The 18,285-nt window shown below is 31.8% G+C and overlaps 3 protein-coding genes across 3 annotated transcripts; 2 read left to right on the top strand and 1 right to left on the bottom strand.

Moving 5' to 3' along the window:
- The first annotated feature begins 5,972 nt into the window (after nt 1-5,972).
- On the top strand, nt 5,973-11,476 carry LOC135122694 (uncharacterized). Its single transcript, XM_064047051.1, has 3 exons — nt 5,973-6,078; nt 9,066-9,859; nt 11,149-11,476. The coding sequence occupies exons 1-3, from the start codon at nt 6,058-6,060 to the stop codon at nt 11,303-11,305; spliced, it is 972 nt and encodes a 323-aa protein (XP_063903121.1). The 5' UTR covers nt 5,973-6,057; the 3' UTR covers nt 11,306-11,476.
- Nucleotides 11,477-11,801: 325 nt separating this feature from the next.
- Nucleotides 11,802-13,264, bottom strand: LOC135122693 (deoxyribose-phosphate aldolase). Its single transcript, XM_064047050.1, has 6 exons — nt 13,092-13,264; nt 12,850-13,040; nt 12,637-12,802; nt 12,346-12,578; nt 12,151-12,297; nt 11,802-12,088 (listed from the first exon to the last, which is right to left on the bottom strand). Exons 1-6 carry the CDS (start codon nt 13,147-13,149, stop codon nt 11,882-11,884), a joined length of 1,002 nt encoding a protein of 333 aa, XP_063903120.1. The 5' UTR covers nt 13,150-13,264; the 3' UTR covers nt 11,802-11,881.
- A 57-nt stretch (nt 13,265-13,321) lies between these two features.
- On the top strand, nt 13,322-18,276 carry LOC135122692 (zinc finger and BTB domain-containing protein 14-like). Its single transcript, XM_064047049.1, has 4 exons — nt 13,322-13,465; nt 13,853-14,092; nt 14,150-14,681; nt 17,716-18,276. The coding sequence occupies exons 2-4, from the start codon at nt 13,910-13,912 to the stop codon at nt 18,210-18,212; spliced, it is 1,212 nt and encodes a 403-aa protein (XP_063903119.1). The 5' UTR covers nt 13,322-13,465; nt 13,853-13,909; the 3' UTR covers nt 18,213-18,276.
- The last annotated feature ends 9 nt before the right edge of the window (nt 18,277-18,285 follow it).

Below are 18,285 nucleotides of genomic sequence, written 5' to 3'. Positions count from 1 at the left end.
ACAGATGTTCACAAAACAAATTCAAACTATAATCTTCAAATAATCATACCTAACTTTTTTAAACAGAACATAATGTATTTTTAGTAATATTTCGAAAAACGCGCACCAAAATATTGAGCGAAAGAGATAAAAAACCATCGTAAAAAGATTGGTTGAAAGTTATGTCGACAGAACTTTCCTAGTCCCTAAAGTACAGTTGAACAAATACAACTTCGAAAAATTATTATCAACTTTAACTTTGGGAATTCTTTTTTTTTTTCATCTTTATAGTCAGCTCTTCCATATATTTTTTTTATAACGCCATTACAATTTAGCAAGGGCACATATATCAATTTAGTATTAATATACTCCTTAGAGTTTTGGCACCCTTGGAATCCTCGAAATCTTTAAAATTTACTGAAGATTTTGAACCAACACAGTATTTGGAATATTTTTATAAATTCAGTAAAATGTTTAGAATTTCTAGAATTGAGTAAATTTTTTAAATTTCCAGATTTTCTAAGTGTTATAAAAATATCAGTCTTCGGATATGCTAGAATTCAACATTTTCTTCATTTTTCAAGATTTCTAGGTCTTAAAATTTGTTCACACTTTCTAGATATTTCTGGATTTTCTAAAATTAATACACCTCAAGAGTCTTTAAATCTTTGAAATTTTTAGAATCTCTGGAATCTCTAGGATCTCTAAGAAGTATAAGATAACAATTAGGGTGTTCAAAACCCCAAATACTTGTAGGATTTATAAAAATTAAAGGAAGCATTCTTCAGATTTTTACGATTTCTAGATTTTTAGAATTTTTGTCATGTTAAGAATTCATGCGTTTTTTACAAATTATAGAATCTTTTAAATATTTGGAGCATAATTTTAAAACCGTTTTAACGTTTGATTTCTTATTAGAGTGTTTAGAATCTTTAGAGTTTTCAGAGTCCTTAGAGTCTTAACAATCTTTGGAAATTTGGATACTTCAGAATTACTAGAAATTTTATACATTTTAGAATTTTTATACATAATTTCTAAGAACTTAATACTTCCAAGATCTTTTCGTAATTTTCAAAATTTTCAAAATTTCCAGAATGTTCAAATTTTCCAGATTTTCCGAAGTACACAAAATAACCAAAATTATACTTCCATTTTCCAAAATTTCTAAAATTATCAGGCTCCAGTTATACCAGAATTTTAAAATTCAACCTTTTCCAATGTTTTCAAGATTTCTAAGTCTACCACATTTTCCCCACACTTTCTAAATTTTATTTGCAGATCTCAAGAGTCTAAATCTTTGGAATTTTTGGAATCTCTGGAATCTTTACAGTCTCTAAGGTTTATAAGATAATATTTAGGGTGTTCAAGACCTTCAGTGCTTTTAGGATTTATAAAAATTAAAGAAAGCATTTTTCCGATCTTTACGATTTTTAGGTCTTCAAGATTTTTGTTTTCTTTAAAATCTTTGGCATTTTAAGAGTTCACGCGATTTTTACAAGTTTTGGAATCTTTGGCTTTTTAGAATTTCTCTAGAACCTTTAGAATCTTTCAATTATTCGAAACAAAATTTTAGCTTTTGACCGCTTAGAGTCCTTAGAGTCTTTTAAAATCTTTAGTCTTTAGAGTATTTAGTTTTTAGCCTCCTTAGACTGTTTCCAATCTCTGGAAATTTTGAACACTTTGGAAAGTGCTAGGAGTTTTATAAAGCCTAAAATTCCTGCAATTTCTAGGATCGTTAGTACCCCCACGTTCTTTAAAATTTTTAAGATTTTGTTGGATCTTTTGTATATTTAAAACATTACAACTTTAATTGATTTAGAACCTTAAGTGTCTTTACAATACTTAATTTCTAGTGTATGTAATACGTGAAAGCTTTTATACTTTTTGAATGTTTCAAACCACTTTGGAATTTTTAGAACCTCTAGAATCTAGAATCACTAGAATTTCTATAATCTTTATAGTTTTCAGATTTTCGTTATTTTTAGATACTTCAGTATCTCTAGAATTTTAAATATTTTTAGATCTTTCGGATTTTTATCATCTTTCCAATTTTTAAATGTTTGGAATCTGTGGAATCTTTGGAATTTTTGACATCCCTGAAATCTCTTTAGAATTTTTAAATTGCCAGCTTCTCTATCTTTTTTTTTTAATTTTTTGAAATTCCTGAAATTCTTGTAGTCCTTATAGTTTTTGGCATCCTTGAAAGCCTTAAAACCTTCGAAAGGGTTAGAATATTTAGTACTTTCACAACATTTGAAATCATTCCACAAATTTGTGCAGAATTTTAGAATTTCTGTAATTCCTAGAATTAACATTGTGCATATTTTACATTTATTCGGCAAAATTGTAAGATGGCGTCATCGAAACAAGAGACCTATATTTTCGTATTCTAGGGATCATGAAACGTCAATTTTTCGGGAAAACGGAGTGAGCCGTTCTCTATTTAATCAATAAAATAAATTGACTCATTCATTAATTTTTGAGTCACCTGTATAAGAAATTTAAAAACTTTTAATGCAATGATAAATCACAAGTATAGACTCATCATATTTTGCACATTTTGGATAGGTAAAATTTTGAGATGACGTCATCAATTTGTTGGAATGGGCTAATCGAATAAATTTTGCTATAACCTTAAAATAATTACAAGATTTCAGAGCAGTCGGTTTTGCAGTTTCAATGTTCTATTGCAAAATGTTATTCAGTTTAGAATTTTTTCTTACTATACATACAAAAAACGAGAACAATCGGTCTAGTAGTTTCGGAGAATACTTGTCTAATAAAAATGGATACAGACACCAAACAGACAGACAGACAGAAACGGGAGACCACTTTTTTCGTACTCTAGACTAGAGGTCATGACACGTCGAGAAAATATGAAGGTTGCAATTCGGCCGATGGACTCTATTACTATACTTCCTTACGCTCAGGAAGAAAAAATATAAAATTTATATTACCAAAATGTAAAATTTGATTTTATTTATTTTATGATAACCCCAGATAATATCAGAGTGTACAAAAAAAATTGGTCCATGAGAATATATAAGTAGCGAGCTTTGCGTTATTAGCAGTGGCGGCTTGTGGCCTTGTGACCCCTGCCACCAGCCACCCTTGGTTATTAGTTGGGTGCGATTTCCACTACTTATAAAATTTATTATATAATTTGAATTTTTTGGTGGGAAAACTTGGATGCCTCTAGGACAAAAACTCAAGGCTATTTCATAAACAACATGTGTACAGGACACGAGTGTGTTATAGTTAGTATAACATTTAAATGGTGTTTACTAAGCTAAATTTTGAACTGACGTCATCAAATTGTTGGTGGGAATGATTAGACACATTTTGGTTAGCTTTTCCATCTACACGACATACCTAAGACAGGCAGATGACAGACCGACGGAAACCTGAGACCCGTTTTTTGAGGAACGTCGAAAAAACATAAAGTAGCGATTCCCTGCATGGACCCTATTTACAATATTTCCTTTGCTTGTAAAAGCGGGATGTAAAAGCACAGGTGTCCTATTACTTTTTAACACAAGGGCGATCTTTTTTTTTATTATTTTTTAAGTCGAATGAAATATCAAAGTGGTATTCATTTGTGGATGTTTCGACCTTCATTAACCTTCTTCAGAACAAAGCAATAAGATTAGAATGAAGACGAAGTAGTACTGGTTTAACTTTTATGGTAAAACACAAGTTACATATGTTTAAGTGTGAATCGCTGCCCATTCAGATAAAACATAGTAATAGTAGACAGACTGATACAAAATAGTAAGTAAATGTTGCAAAAACTCACCACTGGGATTTTACGTTGCCAATACAATAAATTGCAGCAAATCGACCTTATTACTCTACTTTCACGAACATACAAAAACAACAAGAGACTTTTACTCTTTAATAATTTTATGATCTTGTAAAAATACGTTTGTAAGTAATTAGTATAAAAATCGTAATTATTATGAACTGCATAAATTAAAATAAAACCTGGAAATAATTACATAATAGTATGACGCAAAAATTATTTACATTAACATACACGTTTATTTTACGAAAAATATTAATAGACAATCAAATCATTTTAAAATTACTTTTGTTATTTCAGATACAAAAATACTAAAATATAAACATATCCAAACATAACGCAATCGTTTTGTTTATTATGAACTGACCTACATATAAATTAATAACATTTGCATTTAAACTTCATTTTGATTAAAAAATCTATTTACATTGCAGTAATTCAAATTGCACTAATTCTATTCTTCCACAACAATTGAAACGAAATATTGAGCAAAGATAATTTACATTACTCTTTTGAAACCTTTTAAAATGAACAAAGCGAAAAAGAAACAGTGACATGCAAATAATTTCAAATTACCCGAATAAAAATGGAGAGTGCAAAGAATAATTAAAGCTTGAATAAAATAACAAAAAATGTTCCTTAAAAACAATTAAGCGCACACTCCAAAGTCATAACGCGATTTGCGGATTTCTACACATTCAAGTTAATTTTTACAACGTAATTAGACATACGGACGTAATTTTTCATCACCACCGCATCACTATTTTTAATATATCACAAATCCCATAAAATACAAAAAACGTGTAGGTTAAGGTTACGTTACTCAAGTTTACGAAAATAAATTAGCATAAAATTTCCAGCACAGTAATTTTAATTTCTTCCAATTAGGTACGAACAAAGAACCTCTCGCTTCCATTCGCTGTGAGATTAATTATTTCATTCAAAATATTTATGATATTGCATAACTTTTTTGTATTTTTACCTCTTTATTGTAGATGAAAGTTGGTGAAACAGAAACTGGTATTTATTTTCGTTTCCATAAAGTGTAAAATTGTAGCTGATCTTAAAAACTAGATTACTGCAATAAAAATGTGAAAAGTCAAACATAAACACAATTTCCGGTTAATTTTTTGTACGCAATTTTTACACAATATTTCAGCTTTAAAGTTTTTTAACACTAGGCAAATAAATTTCTAATCGATATTGCATCCATTCAAAACCAACACGATTTTTACTGAATATGGTCTATTCAATTAGAATTCTATGCTTACGCAACTGCTGTCGGACCCGTTGGTACACGAATTTTGTTTTCCCATTAAAGGTAATCGCATTTCATACCTGTACGAGTTTGTTGATACCGTTTACAGTTTTTCTCTGATGGTCTATTTTTTAACTTTCTTTCAATGACGATAATTCCAACAGAATTTCACCTTCAATGATGGTTTATGAGGAGGTATTGATTTATCTGTTGATATCAAGTTTTCTTGGTTCCTAACATTAAAATTCACATTTCCGTACATACACCGACTTTCTACTATGAATAAATGAATCCAAATTGAGAGTAATTTACAAGGTGATTAAAAAAAAATAAACAAACAACGAATTTGTAATTACGATACAAAAAATTGATCGTGCAGAGCTGAAAAAATAGAAACACTGAACAAAGAAATCATTAAAGTCGTTATTTTAATATGCAAAACACGAATATTCAAATATTAATATTGCATTATAATCAGATATTTTTGCGTCGGAATTAACATTTTGTCTGACTTTATCTACTAACTCATTTTGAAAATTTTAATATTACACTATTATGCTATTAAAATTAATTCTTGCAAAAATTCAACACATGTAATATTATGTGAAAGTTTTCTATGTGACATCAAATAATTTATTTTATTGAGGTTCCATTTAACTATAGCATGAGATTGTCTCCACCTCTTTGTATCGCATTGATTATGGCAATTTATTTAAGATGAGTATGTGGCAATAGAATGTAAATAAAACTTTTTCACTTTCATGTATGTGTTAACATCGTCGAACTGAAAAATGTTCCTCAGTTAATCGTAAAAATGTACCAGGTAAAAATGCAAAAGGTAAAAATTGTCACAATGCCGACACAAAAGAAAACGAAATTGCCCGAACATTTTTCAGACGGCGTACGAAAATCTGCGCGGGAGAAATGGTAAACTATATAAGAGCTTAGAAAGGAGGATTATGTTTATATTTATTGTAGTAGTTTCAAAGTGAAATAGTGTTTGGTGTTTACATTAGCAATGGCTTTTCTAAATAAAGTGGTAAGTTGGATGATTACCATGTTATTTAAAAAAATACTGGTTTTCTGTACACAAGGGGTGTAATTATTTTAATTTTCAATACAAGCGTTTATCGTCATTACGTATATTTACACTGTTTCGTACGATCATTGCATGACTTTTTTTAAACAAAAGTCACCTTTACGTAACTTGTTTTAAAAACGGGAATTTTGGAAAAGGATGTAAATTTTTTAACACAAAGCGGAATTAACGTTTGATGTAATAATTGTAACAATCAACAGGAAATAAAATGTGTCGTTTTTTGTGTTGACGGTATCAGAGCACAATAGATATGTGAGTGAAATTGTTCAATCATGCTTTAAATGACTAAGAAGTTTTTCAAAAATCGTGACTATTATTACAGAAAAGACAAAAACCAAGTTAGGTAACTAGAAATGAATTGTTAATATGCGACAAAAAATAGGAATTTACTTATTTTATTTTTTACTTTAGTTTCTCTATTAAGTTGTCGAAGTAGTGTATTTACAACGTCTGTGCTTGTTTAAAGCAACTGCGTTTCATAATTAGCAACTCATTAAGTAGTTTTTTCTAAAATTCGAAAAAAGCAAATGTTAAGTAATCAGTTAATCACGTCTGAGGGGTGGGATTTTGTTTCTTGAACGAAGTGATAAATTTTCACTTGCGATAAATGTCATTGCGTGGCTTTTAAATGAAAAGTTGGCATTTATTCTTTGCATATAAGCTTATTAAATGCTCAAAAGTTTACAATTACCTTAATTTTAAGAACATATAACTCAGAATTACGATTTTGAACTTCTATTTTGACATAAATTTCGAGGTTATGTCTCCAAAATTTATCACTTCATTCAGAGTTACCGAGAAAATATCACTCCATGAAGACTTGATTTCGTGACAGAATCGAGAAATGTGACACAAATGTCGCACCAACTCAGCCTCTCAACCAATCAGCAAACGAGATTTTATCGCTATCGAGTTTTTTTCGATCGAGAAACAAAATCGCACCCCTGATCTTAATTTAATACCAGGAAACGAGCCAACTTAATAAAACCAGTTAAATGATGGCCAATGTCAAACACTTTCGTTTTTTCAGACAGAGTTATTTTATCACCCACTTTCTCCCATTAATAACCAAATAAATTATCTCAAATTGTATCACAAAAAAACGACGCATTTTATTTGTTGCTTTTTGTTCACTGATGGTTAACCAAAGATCTAATTTCAAGGCCTCTCTAGTTTTCCACGCGATATCATATTAACTGGGGAAAAAATTCCACAGGTAAATATCTACAACTTTTTGCGATAAAAATTAAGTGGAAGAATTTCGCGATCTACCTCAAGACCTCTTTCGGTAACGACACAACAAAAGGTAACCGCAAGGTCAATAAATAATTTTAATTGCAAAGCACCATAGTTTAATGAAGGAGGTATTAACATAATTACGGTGACTTATGGCGATGGTTAAGATGAATGTTTTTATTTTTCATCTATTATTCCTAACACGAGTTGAAGATGTGGAAGGAACTCTAAATCTGAGATTATTAACACGTGGTCATTAAAAACAACGTTATAATATTTTCCTACGCCTAAAGCGGTATGTTCATAGTACGCACAAACATCTATAGAAATTTTATAGCATATGGATCATAATCGCCTAAGCAAAATAGGTGCAAATGGAATCAATTAACTCTTATGCTTTCACTAATATTTAATTTTGTTTGTATTTTGAAACCGTTTATGTTTATGTCAACCAACTGAATATAAATTTAGTAGGAAGAGTAATTTTTTGTAGATAGTAAAAATTACATTTGAGTAAAAGAACTCACTTAAAGATCCTATAGGTACTTTGTTTTATGTTCGTAGGTGACATTAACTTAAACTATATCGCAATATTAATAATAATGATCTATTTCATATAACTGCGATAGACAGCGTTTTTTTTTTTAAATACTGCAAAAACCTTTACATATATATGTCTCTTGATGCCTGCGTCACAAACAAACACATTATTTTTAGTCTACCACTGTACTCGATTTACATAAATAAATAATGTTTGTCGTGATCAGATGCGGTTTCTGTCTGCAATAATTTAGTCAACTCGAGTTCGTTTCATGTGTAGAGTTCATTTTTCTCCGAAAGTGAAATTTGTAACGGGCGTAGCTTAATTTAAATAAGCACACCCTGCGCTTATAAAGAAAAAGTAAAACACTTTGGGCCAGTTTTAAAAAACATGACATACACTGGCCACAAAACATCTGTTGATCATAAGAACCGGTTTTAATTGTTTTCAGTTCAGTGATTTAAATAGTAACGCGAAAGAATTACTTACACTTTTCTAGTTCCTAATCTCTCTTCCCGGCATTTTTAATTCACGCATTGAATTTTATGTATTAGATCAGCTTACCGTAACGGCGTTTTAACGAAATGGGGAGAAAGTAATAATCTACCTCAAGTTCACTGCTAGAGAAATGTACTGTTTATTTAAAAAAAGTGAAAGGTTGTCTCGATCTGATCGAAAATGAAAGCAAATCCACGAATGTGTCCCTTACTAATCGTACCGAATTTTGTAACAGATAATGTTTTTTTATTTTAAAAGCGATTTCGCAAACGTCGCGACTTTTGACCTAGTAATTTATTAGATGGGTGTTGTGTGGGCGTTGGTTGAAGACAATTCATTATAACCAGGTCGTGTTGCCCTTTTCTTTTATGATCGTTTGTCTTGTTATTTGCAACGTGTTGTTATATAAGAGATTGCAAAGTTTATGTCCTAAAATTAAATAGGCCTTCACGTTATCTTCATAAAAGAACATCGCTTTTTGAATATCAACGGTTTGTTTAATTACACAACTCACTTAGTAAGTGCTAATAAAAAAAGAAAGTTTTATTAGGAAGGAAATCGGCAGTGAGTACTTAGCGATAGACGCGGAAATAGTTGCGATAACGTAAAAAGGCGTTACTGTGTAAATATTAAAAATATTTTCACTTTCCAGGTATCCTGCGTCGCTATTATTTCAATAGCGACAGCTTTACCATCCACGAAAAGTCCATACCAAACCGAAGAAATCGAAGACAGCTACAACCCCCAAAGTTACTCAGAACAGCCAAAATATGAAGCTTTCGCCTTACCAACAAACCTTCAATTACCAAAAACCGAAGCGTCGCAAGTTCCTTTCTACGTCCCTGATTTAAACACTGCTTTGAAAACTCCGCAATACAACGCAGAACCCAACTACTACCAAGTACCCGTTCCCTCTCAAGACTTAGTGGCGCCCGCAGAAAAAGCATGGAACCCAAACAACGACCCTAAATTCTTCTACGAAGTTCCCGCCTCCTTGACCCAGCAGAACATCCCAACCAACTTCTATCCCAAAAAATTCAACAAAGAAATCCACATTAAAAGCAAACCCTATTCCAGCAAACCCAAACAAGAGATCGTGCTGCGCCCCATCGACGAAAAACAGTTCATCGTTAAACAGAAAGCTTTGAGCAAGGCTTACGACAGTCTTGCTAAAAAAGAAAACCAGAAGGAACTCCAGGTACCACAGTACTTTGCTCAACCTAAGGTTGATACAGATTTTGCTAAATCATTTGAGACTGAAAGTGTTGCTCCACATGGAGGGTTCAGCAAGGGACCCAGCGCTGATTTAACTGCTTCTTTCGGGGCTTCTTCACCACTTACTCATTCTTCTTCTTCTTCTGCTCCTCATGGTGAACGTCACGAGTTTCATATGACAGGGCACGATGGACCCCACAGCTACAAGTGGGGTTTTGATACTGGCAAAGGGTAAACTTTCGCTTGGTGTTCTTTTGCTTAATGTCACTAAAGTTCATGTAATTTACATTTTACACTAACTAACAATCATGCTAAACATGCAATTTCTCTTTTAACTATATTATACATTTATATATTTGAAGAAATAACGCTATTACTGTGCAGATCTGATTGATTGTGCATGACATCATTTTTTAAATTCATACACCCACCAATCACATAATCTTTATCGAATGCGCGCGCATCTATCAAAACTTTGGGTTTTTCATGGTGAACTGTGGTGGAGTCTTTTTTACACTGCAACATTTTACGAATTCCATCTTGTTTGGAGTGGAACGGATTTAAACCAAAACTTTATTAAAACGAATAACGACTTCATGCATTTTAATATATTTCGCGTGCACAAAACACTAAAGCATGAATAATTTTACTTTTCTTCTGTTCTATTTATCGTGTTAAAATCATGACTCGTTGAAACTAATTGGTAGACAGAAACTTGTAGTTCTACATTTTCGTTTTTATGGAGTTGCTGATACTAATATACCTATATTAATATTTTCTCCCCTAATTATTGTGAAACACACAAAGTTGTTTAATTTAATCTGTACCGTATATTTTGCGACAAATGATAGAGGGACCACCTATACAGCAGATTATAAATGCAAATTAATTGACTTTAATAAACCTGACTCACATTTTAATTATTTCTCACCAGCTTTAAATTGAATATCATCCGTTTACCTTTGGTCTTGGTTTTCTAGTTCATCACGCTCTTAATAAAATTGCTATGGACTCATTTTACGGCCATTATCATTTCCAGTTTATGCTCACGACGTAATAAGCAAATTGGTTTCGTACCTGCTTGAAAGATTATTGTTCTCAAGACTAAACCTTGAAATCTACATTCCACAAGATATTTATTACAATAACTTTTGATCTAATCTCAATATTACTCCTACTAACAACATTTTTTATATTTTACCACGTGCGTCGTCACACGCAGAAAACACAATATTAATAAAAATAATTTAATGAATAAAATGACGCGCTAAATTTCATTACTGACCAGCTGAATTACGTGTCTTATACTTCGCACATGACTGCTTTATTAACTTCTCAAGCGTGTAAGTGACATGAATGGGGTCACCCCAGTTATTCTGTCATGACATATTGTGTTATAGTAATTCTCTTAATGTTTTGATTGCGCAAAATGTCTGTAGGAAAGACATCAGGAAGTGTAATTCAGTAACCTTGCACGAAACAGGTAATTACGTACTCACGTATTTTGTTGTTATTTACAGTCACAACAGGCAGTTCAGATATGAAGAAAGAGATAAGGAGGGGATTGTGAAGGGTCATTTCGGTTTCTTCGATAAACACGGAAAACTTCAAATGGTCAACTACGATGCACATCCCCATGATGGTTACCGCGCTGACGGAAACTTCGGCAAATTTTAATAAGTTTTAGCTAATTCGTTTTAAACTCGGCAAAATGCTCAAACGCTACTGTATTATACAAATCAATGTTTTATATTGGTTTTAGTCGTTTAGTTGTAGTTCTTGAGAGATGTTAGTTTTTGCTCTCTTGTTGTCTATTTTTTATTATGTGAAATATACGTTTTAATAATATTTGTCTTAATTTATTTCAGTCTCAGTTGTCATTCCTGAATTAATATTACAATACTATGTTTCCTGTTTTGGTCTACCTCAAATTCTAAATTTACCTAAACAGCACACAAAGGGCACTTATGAAATAGCTGTTTCAATACATTAAAACAAAGTAATGTGAAGTTCGTTTTAAATGTTAAAATTTAATGAAATTATTATGATAATAATAATGCATCATTAAATAAACTTAATATGTGATATGCAACCAACTATACACATACCTACAAACAAAGGCGTAATATTGGTCCTCTTGACATATTTATAATTATAAATGATATTAATCGTATCACAGACCTTTTTTTTATTGTTTACAATATTTTTATAACACAGTTTAGAAAATAAAAAAGAAAAAATAATTACCCCATATCACCCAACAGTAAATTCATATGAAACTGGGTAATACTTAGTGACATACTTGAATAAATTATATTCAATGTCTCCCAAAAGTCCCGATGCTCCGAAACGGAACAATTCGTTGTTCAACCATTCATTTCCCAAAATTTCTTTTATCATAATCAACCAAGAAATAGCGTCGTTTCCAGTTCTAATGCCACCAGCAGGTTTTAAACCCACCTTAAAAGCAACAGTCAACATTTACATGTCATTTTATGTAAAGATGGTTTTATTTAAGTTACCTTGTAATTAAACTTGTCATAATACTCCCTTATGGCTCTGCTCATTACAATACCAAAAGTTAGAGTAGCATTAATACTTTCTTTTCCAGTTGAAGTTTTTATAAAATCTGAACCTGCCATCATTGCAACAAGGGACGCTTTATAGACCTGATAAAAATGAATTATGATTTTTCTTTTGATTATAATTTGACATACATTATTCAAAGTCCCTAATTCTCCAGTGGCTAAAATCGCCTTCATGTGAGCCTTAGGTCCACAAGCTTCCTTCATTTGTTGAATTTCTTGGTATAGCAGTTCCCACTGGCCTGTGAGAACCAAACTTCGGTCAATAACTATATCAATCTCTGTGGCGCCTTTCTCAACAGCATATCTAATTTCTTCAAGGCGAGTTTTTAAAGGCATTTGTCCACTGGGGAAGCCTGTAGCCACTGAAATTGTATTAAAAACATAAGAATGGTATGGCACTTCTCACACTTGTGTAATTACCTGAAGCAACGTTAATTTTATCTAAAAGATTTAATTTTGTTAACATCTTCACTGCATCTTCAACTCTTGATGGGTAAACACATACTGCTGCTGTTCTTATTGGACAATCTGAACCATATTCAAACCCAAGTTCATTTAGTAAATCTTCAGGTAAAGGTTTTGCAGCCTATGACCAAACAATTATACAGTAGTTTTGGAGGAATTATAAAATACCTTGAGGCAGAGTCTCGACACGTTACTGGCGGTATCATCCCCTGCTAAAGTGGTTAAGTCAATGCAAGTAATTGCTCTTAATAACCACGCTGCTCTATGTTCATTTTTTAGTTCTCTTGAGTTAAGAAGGTCTGTTACTGCTGCATTCACTGCATTCAGGTTTATATTTACATTATTTAACCAGCCCAAATCTGAAAGAAATATCATAAAAACTTTGCCTCAATCTAATAGTATTAATATACCTAATTCACAACCGGGATTTCTCTCAATCATTTTTTGCTTAAGCTCAATATTGGACATAAGTAATCACAATTTCCAGTCTTACGTTATAAAAATATCGGTATTTGATAACATATCAAGCAAATGTGAAATAAACAGATAACAGCAGTTCTTAAACTACATAAAGATAACGACGTTGTGATAATATTACTTATAAAAATAATCGGTTTCCTGTTACTTGACAATTAACATAACCTAATAACACAAATATGTCAATCACACATGTCAATCAAAACATGTCACGAGTGCCCTTAGGAAACTATTTATGTGGTACAACCAGGTCGACCAAAATTGCACGTGATACATCCAGGACATGCGAGGATGTAAATTCTGATAGGTATAATATTTTGCTACATTTTGATAAAGTGACATTTCACTAATTGCGTTGGAGTAATTTAAACACTTAAAATCAAAAGAGGCATCACACATCAGTGATTCCTATTAAAAACGAATGTCTTTTTGCGTATGTATGTAACAAATTTGCTATGGTTCTTGATAACCTATTATGATTCAGTAAAATGAATTATATACGTCATTTAACATCATCATCGTCACTACCCAGAAATATGGTTTGTTCTTGTTGTTTCGCATTAAAACCGCTTTACTTTCTAACCATTTGACAAATGACAATTTTGACAGTTGAGGCAGGAATGTTTTCGTTTTTATTTTAATACGTGGTTATTTTCTTTTCGATTTTGTTTAATAATTTGTTTATAATTTTAAGTTAAATATTGCAATTCAACGTCCAGATAAATGAGATACCCCACAGCGTCAGAAGATAATGACTTCAAAACAATTTTGTTTGAAATGGAATAATTTTCACAGCAATATTTTGAATGCTTTTGAAAGTCTGCAAAACACAGAAGACCTCACAGATGTTACGTTAACGTCCGAAGGAATAAATGTGAAGGCACACAAGTTCATTTTGTCTGCGTGCAGCCCTTACTTTCGTACAGTCTTTAAGGTGCTTGGTGGCATGAATGTTGTACGACAAGAAATGTAACATGTGTCATATTTGTAGGAAAATCCGTGTTCCCATCCGATAATAATCTTAAAAGACGTTTTATACACAGACCTAATTGCCATTATAAATTTTATGTATCATGGAGAAGTATTGGTGTCTGAAGAACAACTAGCTTCGTTTTTGCAAACTGCCCGGTTGTTACAAGTCTCTGGGTTGAATAATTCGAACGAAGGGTTTTCAAAAAAGTCTCCAAAGAAAACGAAAGCCCAGAAAAATGATTTTCCAGAACAACCAATAAAAAGAATCAAAGTTTCGAATAAGTCAAAATCTAAAGTGATAAATAGTGATATTTTGAATCCAGTCTCGCCAAAAGAAACAAGTGTGGTTAAAGAATCTTCAAATTTAAGTCATGAATCTGATTTGAAAGGAAGTTCCAAAGAAAGTGATGAAGAATATTGTGCAGATGTCAATGAAAATGTCGAGGTTGTGGTAAATGAAAAAACGGATCAACAGAGTTCAATATTGGAAGCTGCCCTGGAAAAACCTGAAAGTATATTGGAACGATCTTTAATGTCACAACCTGTTGCAGGTAACCATAAATAAAAAACTCGAAAAATGTGGCCACTGTAATTTGGCTTTGTATGCTAATTCCATAATTTCTTCTTTTAATTTTCGTTAAAAAGTAAGAACAATCCTAAATGTGTTTTTTTTTTAATTGCACTGCAAATCTGTGTAGTAAAATGGAACAAGTAAAAGCTACTGTCCATTAATTGTGTTGTTCTAAATAAATGTTCTAGTTTCACGTGTTAGTGAAAATTTGTGAAGAGAAAATATTTCGGAAATTTTAATTATAAGGGTCACAAAGTGTAATAAATTTCTACACTTTCACACACGTCCTTTTTTATGTCACCTTTTCACTTTATTTTTCTTGAAATGTTATAAATTACATTTTAAATTGGTATATGTATATTTTTACTAGGAGTATTATAAAACTATAAATTCGGTTATTAACCCTCACCAAAAACCAGGTGACGTCAGGTCAAAATATTGCTAAGTAAATTTAAGTTTAACCATACATGCTCTTTGGCTTGTAATTAAATAGCCTATTTCTGTTTTAAATTTCTTGTGTATTTTTTTTTTATAACTTTGGGTAGGTGCAGTGTAATACTAATGATAACAGTATTGTATTCCCACATTTTCGGGAAAACGGAGCGAACCGTTCCTGATTTAATCAATAAAATAAATTCACTCTTTCATTAATTTTTCTGAGTCACCCTGTATAAGAAATTTAAAAACTTTTAAGGCAGTGATGAATCACAAGTATAGACTTCTCATATTTTGCACACTTTGGATAGGATTTACTCGACAAAATTTTGAGATGACGTCATCAATTTTTTGGGAGGGAATAAACGAATAAATTTTGCTGAACGATTTACCATGATTACGATATCCCTAAAATATTTACAAGATTTCAGAGCATTCGGTTTTGAAGTTTCAAGAAAATATTGTTATTCAGTTTTGAATTTTTTCCAAAAGTTCTTGAAGTCTGGGGTGAAAATTCGACACGGATTCGAACATTACAAGTGCAGGAGTATTTTATTTTATAAAATTTGAAAAAACTTTTTATTATAAATTTTGGAGATGACGTCACCCCATTGGTGGTGGGGATGATTAGCCAAATTTTACTTAGCATTTAACCATCTATAAGATATTCCTAATATAACTACAAAATTTGGCAACAATCGGTCCAGTAGTTTCGAAGATTATTTATCTAATGAAAATGGATACAGACACCAGACAGACAGACGGAAACCGGGGACTACTTTTTTTATAGTCTAGAGGTCATGACACGTCGAGAAAATATGAAAGTTATCTCTTTCAGAAAGTTGATGACGTCGTCTCAATTAAATATAATTTTTTTAAATATGAGTGGCACAATGAGGCTATAAAATTTTATTAATATGCAAATGTAGTGTGTTTTTTCGCTACAACTTAAGATCTAGTAGCCATATAACTTTATAATAGAAAAAAGCGAATTTTTTACATAATTATAATTAGAATTGATTTTTTGGGCAAGAAAAATCACCGTGTCATATTTTTTGTTTTAAATTAAACTCACCTTATACTTTTTTTGGACAAAATACGCGTGAACATCTTCAAGCTCTGAGTATGAAATAAAATTGTGGCGTAGTTCAGTGAGTAAAAAATATACGAATACTGCTTTCTATCGCGATTGCAAACACACCTTGAACGTAACAATATTTTAACAAAAAATCAGTTCGGTTTCAGGCCTAATACATCGACATTTCACGCCCTAAATCATTTTTATGACCACATTTTATCCTGTTTAGAGAAAAAGGAGTACCCAATTGGAATATTCTGTGATTTAACTAAGGCGTTTGATACTATCTGTCATAAGCGTCTTTTAAATAAACTGGAAAATTACGGCATTCGCGGCGTTCCGTTAGAATGGATACAATCGTATCTACTAAAACGAACACAATATGTAGCGTACAAATATTTTGACACAAATACTAATTCAACAAAAAATGCATTTTCAAATATTATGGAAGTAAGTCTTGGAGTCCCTCAAGGGTCCATATTAGGGCCAACATTATTTATATGCTATATCAATGATTTAAACCACAATCTTGAAAGTAGTGTAAATACTACACTTTATGCTGACGATGCCACAATAATCATTTCTGACAGACTCTCTCACGAACTGCAACTTAAATGTGACAATACCACTAAAAATATGTCCAACTATTTTAACTCCAATAGCCTGTATTTAAATGAAACAAAAACCAAATATCTCAGATTCCATCAACATAATGTAAAAGCTGACATAAATGACGTAAGAATAATGCTTAATAATACGATTTTAGATAAAACAAATACTGTAAAATTCTTAGGACTAACTTTAGATGATAAACTGAATTGGACATTACATTGCAATCGACTTATCGTTCAGCTTTCAAAAGTATGCTGTTTGATTAGAAATGTTAGGTCTTTGTTGGATTTGAATCACTTGTTAATGATTTACTATGGACAAGTAGAGTCCCGTTTAAGATATGGCATCTGTTTTTGGGGTATGTCTCCATCTGCACAAGATGTCTCTGTTATACAAAAAAGAATTTTGCGTACAATTTTAAATGTTTCTCAAAGGCACTCATGCCGCGAACTTTTCAAAAAATATAATTTAATGACTGTACCGTCCTTGTATGTTTTTGAATGTTGTATGTACGTACATAAAAATAAAACAAAATTTGTTAAAAATAGTGAAGTCCACGACAAAAACACTAGACAAAAGAACTTATTCCACGTTCCTACAAAAAAATTGAACGTTACAAAAAATTCACTTTGTTCTTTAGGACTTGACTTGTATAATAAATTACCTAACGAAATAAAAAATCTTTTATTTATTGACGCCTTTAGGCGCAGATTGAGAGACTATCTTGTTACTAGATGTTTATACTGTGTAAAAGATTTTGTGTAGCATATGTCTGTATATATTTATCTAATTGTCTTTCATGTTCTGACGATTTTCCACACTGTATGTAGTCTATGGAAATAAAGTATTATTATTATATTATTATTAGTAATCTCACATCGTGTTTTAGGAAAATCGCCGTCATCGCTTCCGTTTGCCCAAGATCAATTAAACATACTTCAAGGAGTGCCTGATGTTGCCAAATCCATTTTCGTGGGTCGAAAGCCCCCAGAAGGAGATTATGATAAACGAATAATAAAATCGACATCGTCCGGGTCATCCAGCCCATCAACTTTTGACCGTCCATCTGAGTTTCTTCACCAGACAATAAAAATCGAGGAAGATTCCTATGACAGTGTGGAACCATTACCTGATGATATTATTCAACGAGAGGGCAACATTCACATTTCAAGAGCTGTCGAAGTACAACCTCATCACAGTTCACAGTGTGGTAACTGTCCTCATTGTGGTAAAGTTTATTCTAATCAATCATCGTTAAAGTATCATGTTCGACTGGTGCATTCAGATTTAACGAATATGTATTGTTGTCATTTATGTCCGGAAGCTTTTAATTATAGGGAGGGTTATAAAAAGCACATGGTTGAAGTCCACTGTATAAGGAATTAACGTGCCTTAGGCGCTGTTAGTATTTTTTGTAATTTTATATATTTAATAAAAATGGTTTTCTGAATGTTGTTCC

This window comes from Zophobas morio, unplaced genomic scaffold (assembly GCF_036711695.1).
Source record: "Zophobas morio isolate AGI-343-1 ecotype UQ-CSIRO unplaced genomic scaffold, CSIRO_AGI_Zmor_V1 ptg000005l, whole genome shotgun sequence".
Lineage (NCBI taxonomy): Eukaryota > Metazoa > Arthropoda > Insecta > Coleoptera > Tenebrionidae > Zophobas > Zophobas morio.
The sequence above is the reverse complement of the archived record's forward strand: the minus strand, read 5'-3'. Positions and strand labels throughout refer to the sequence as shown.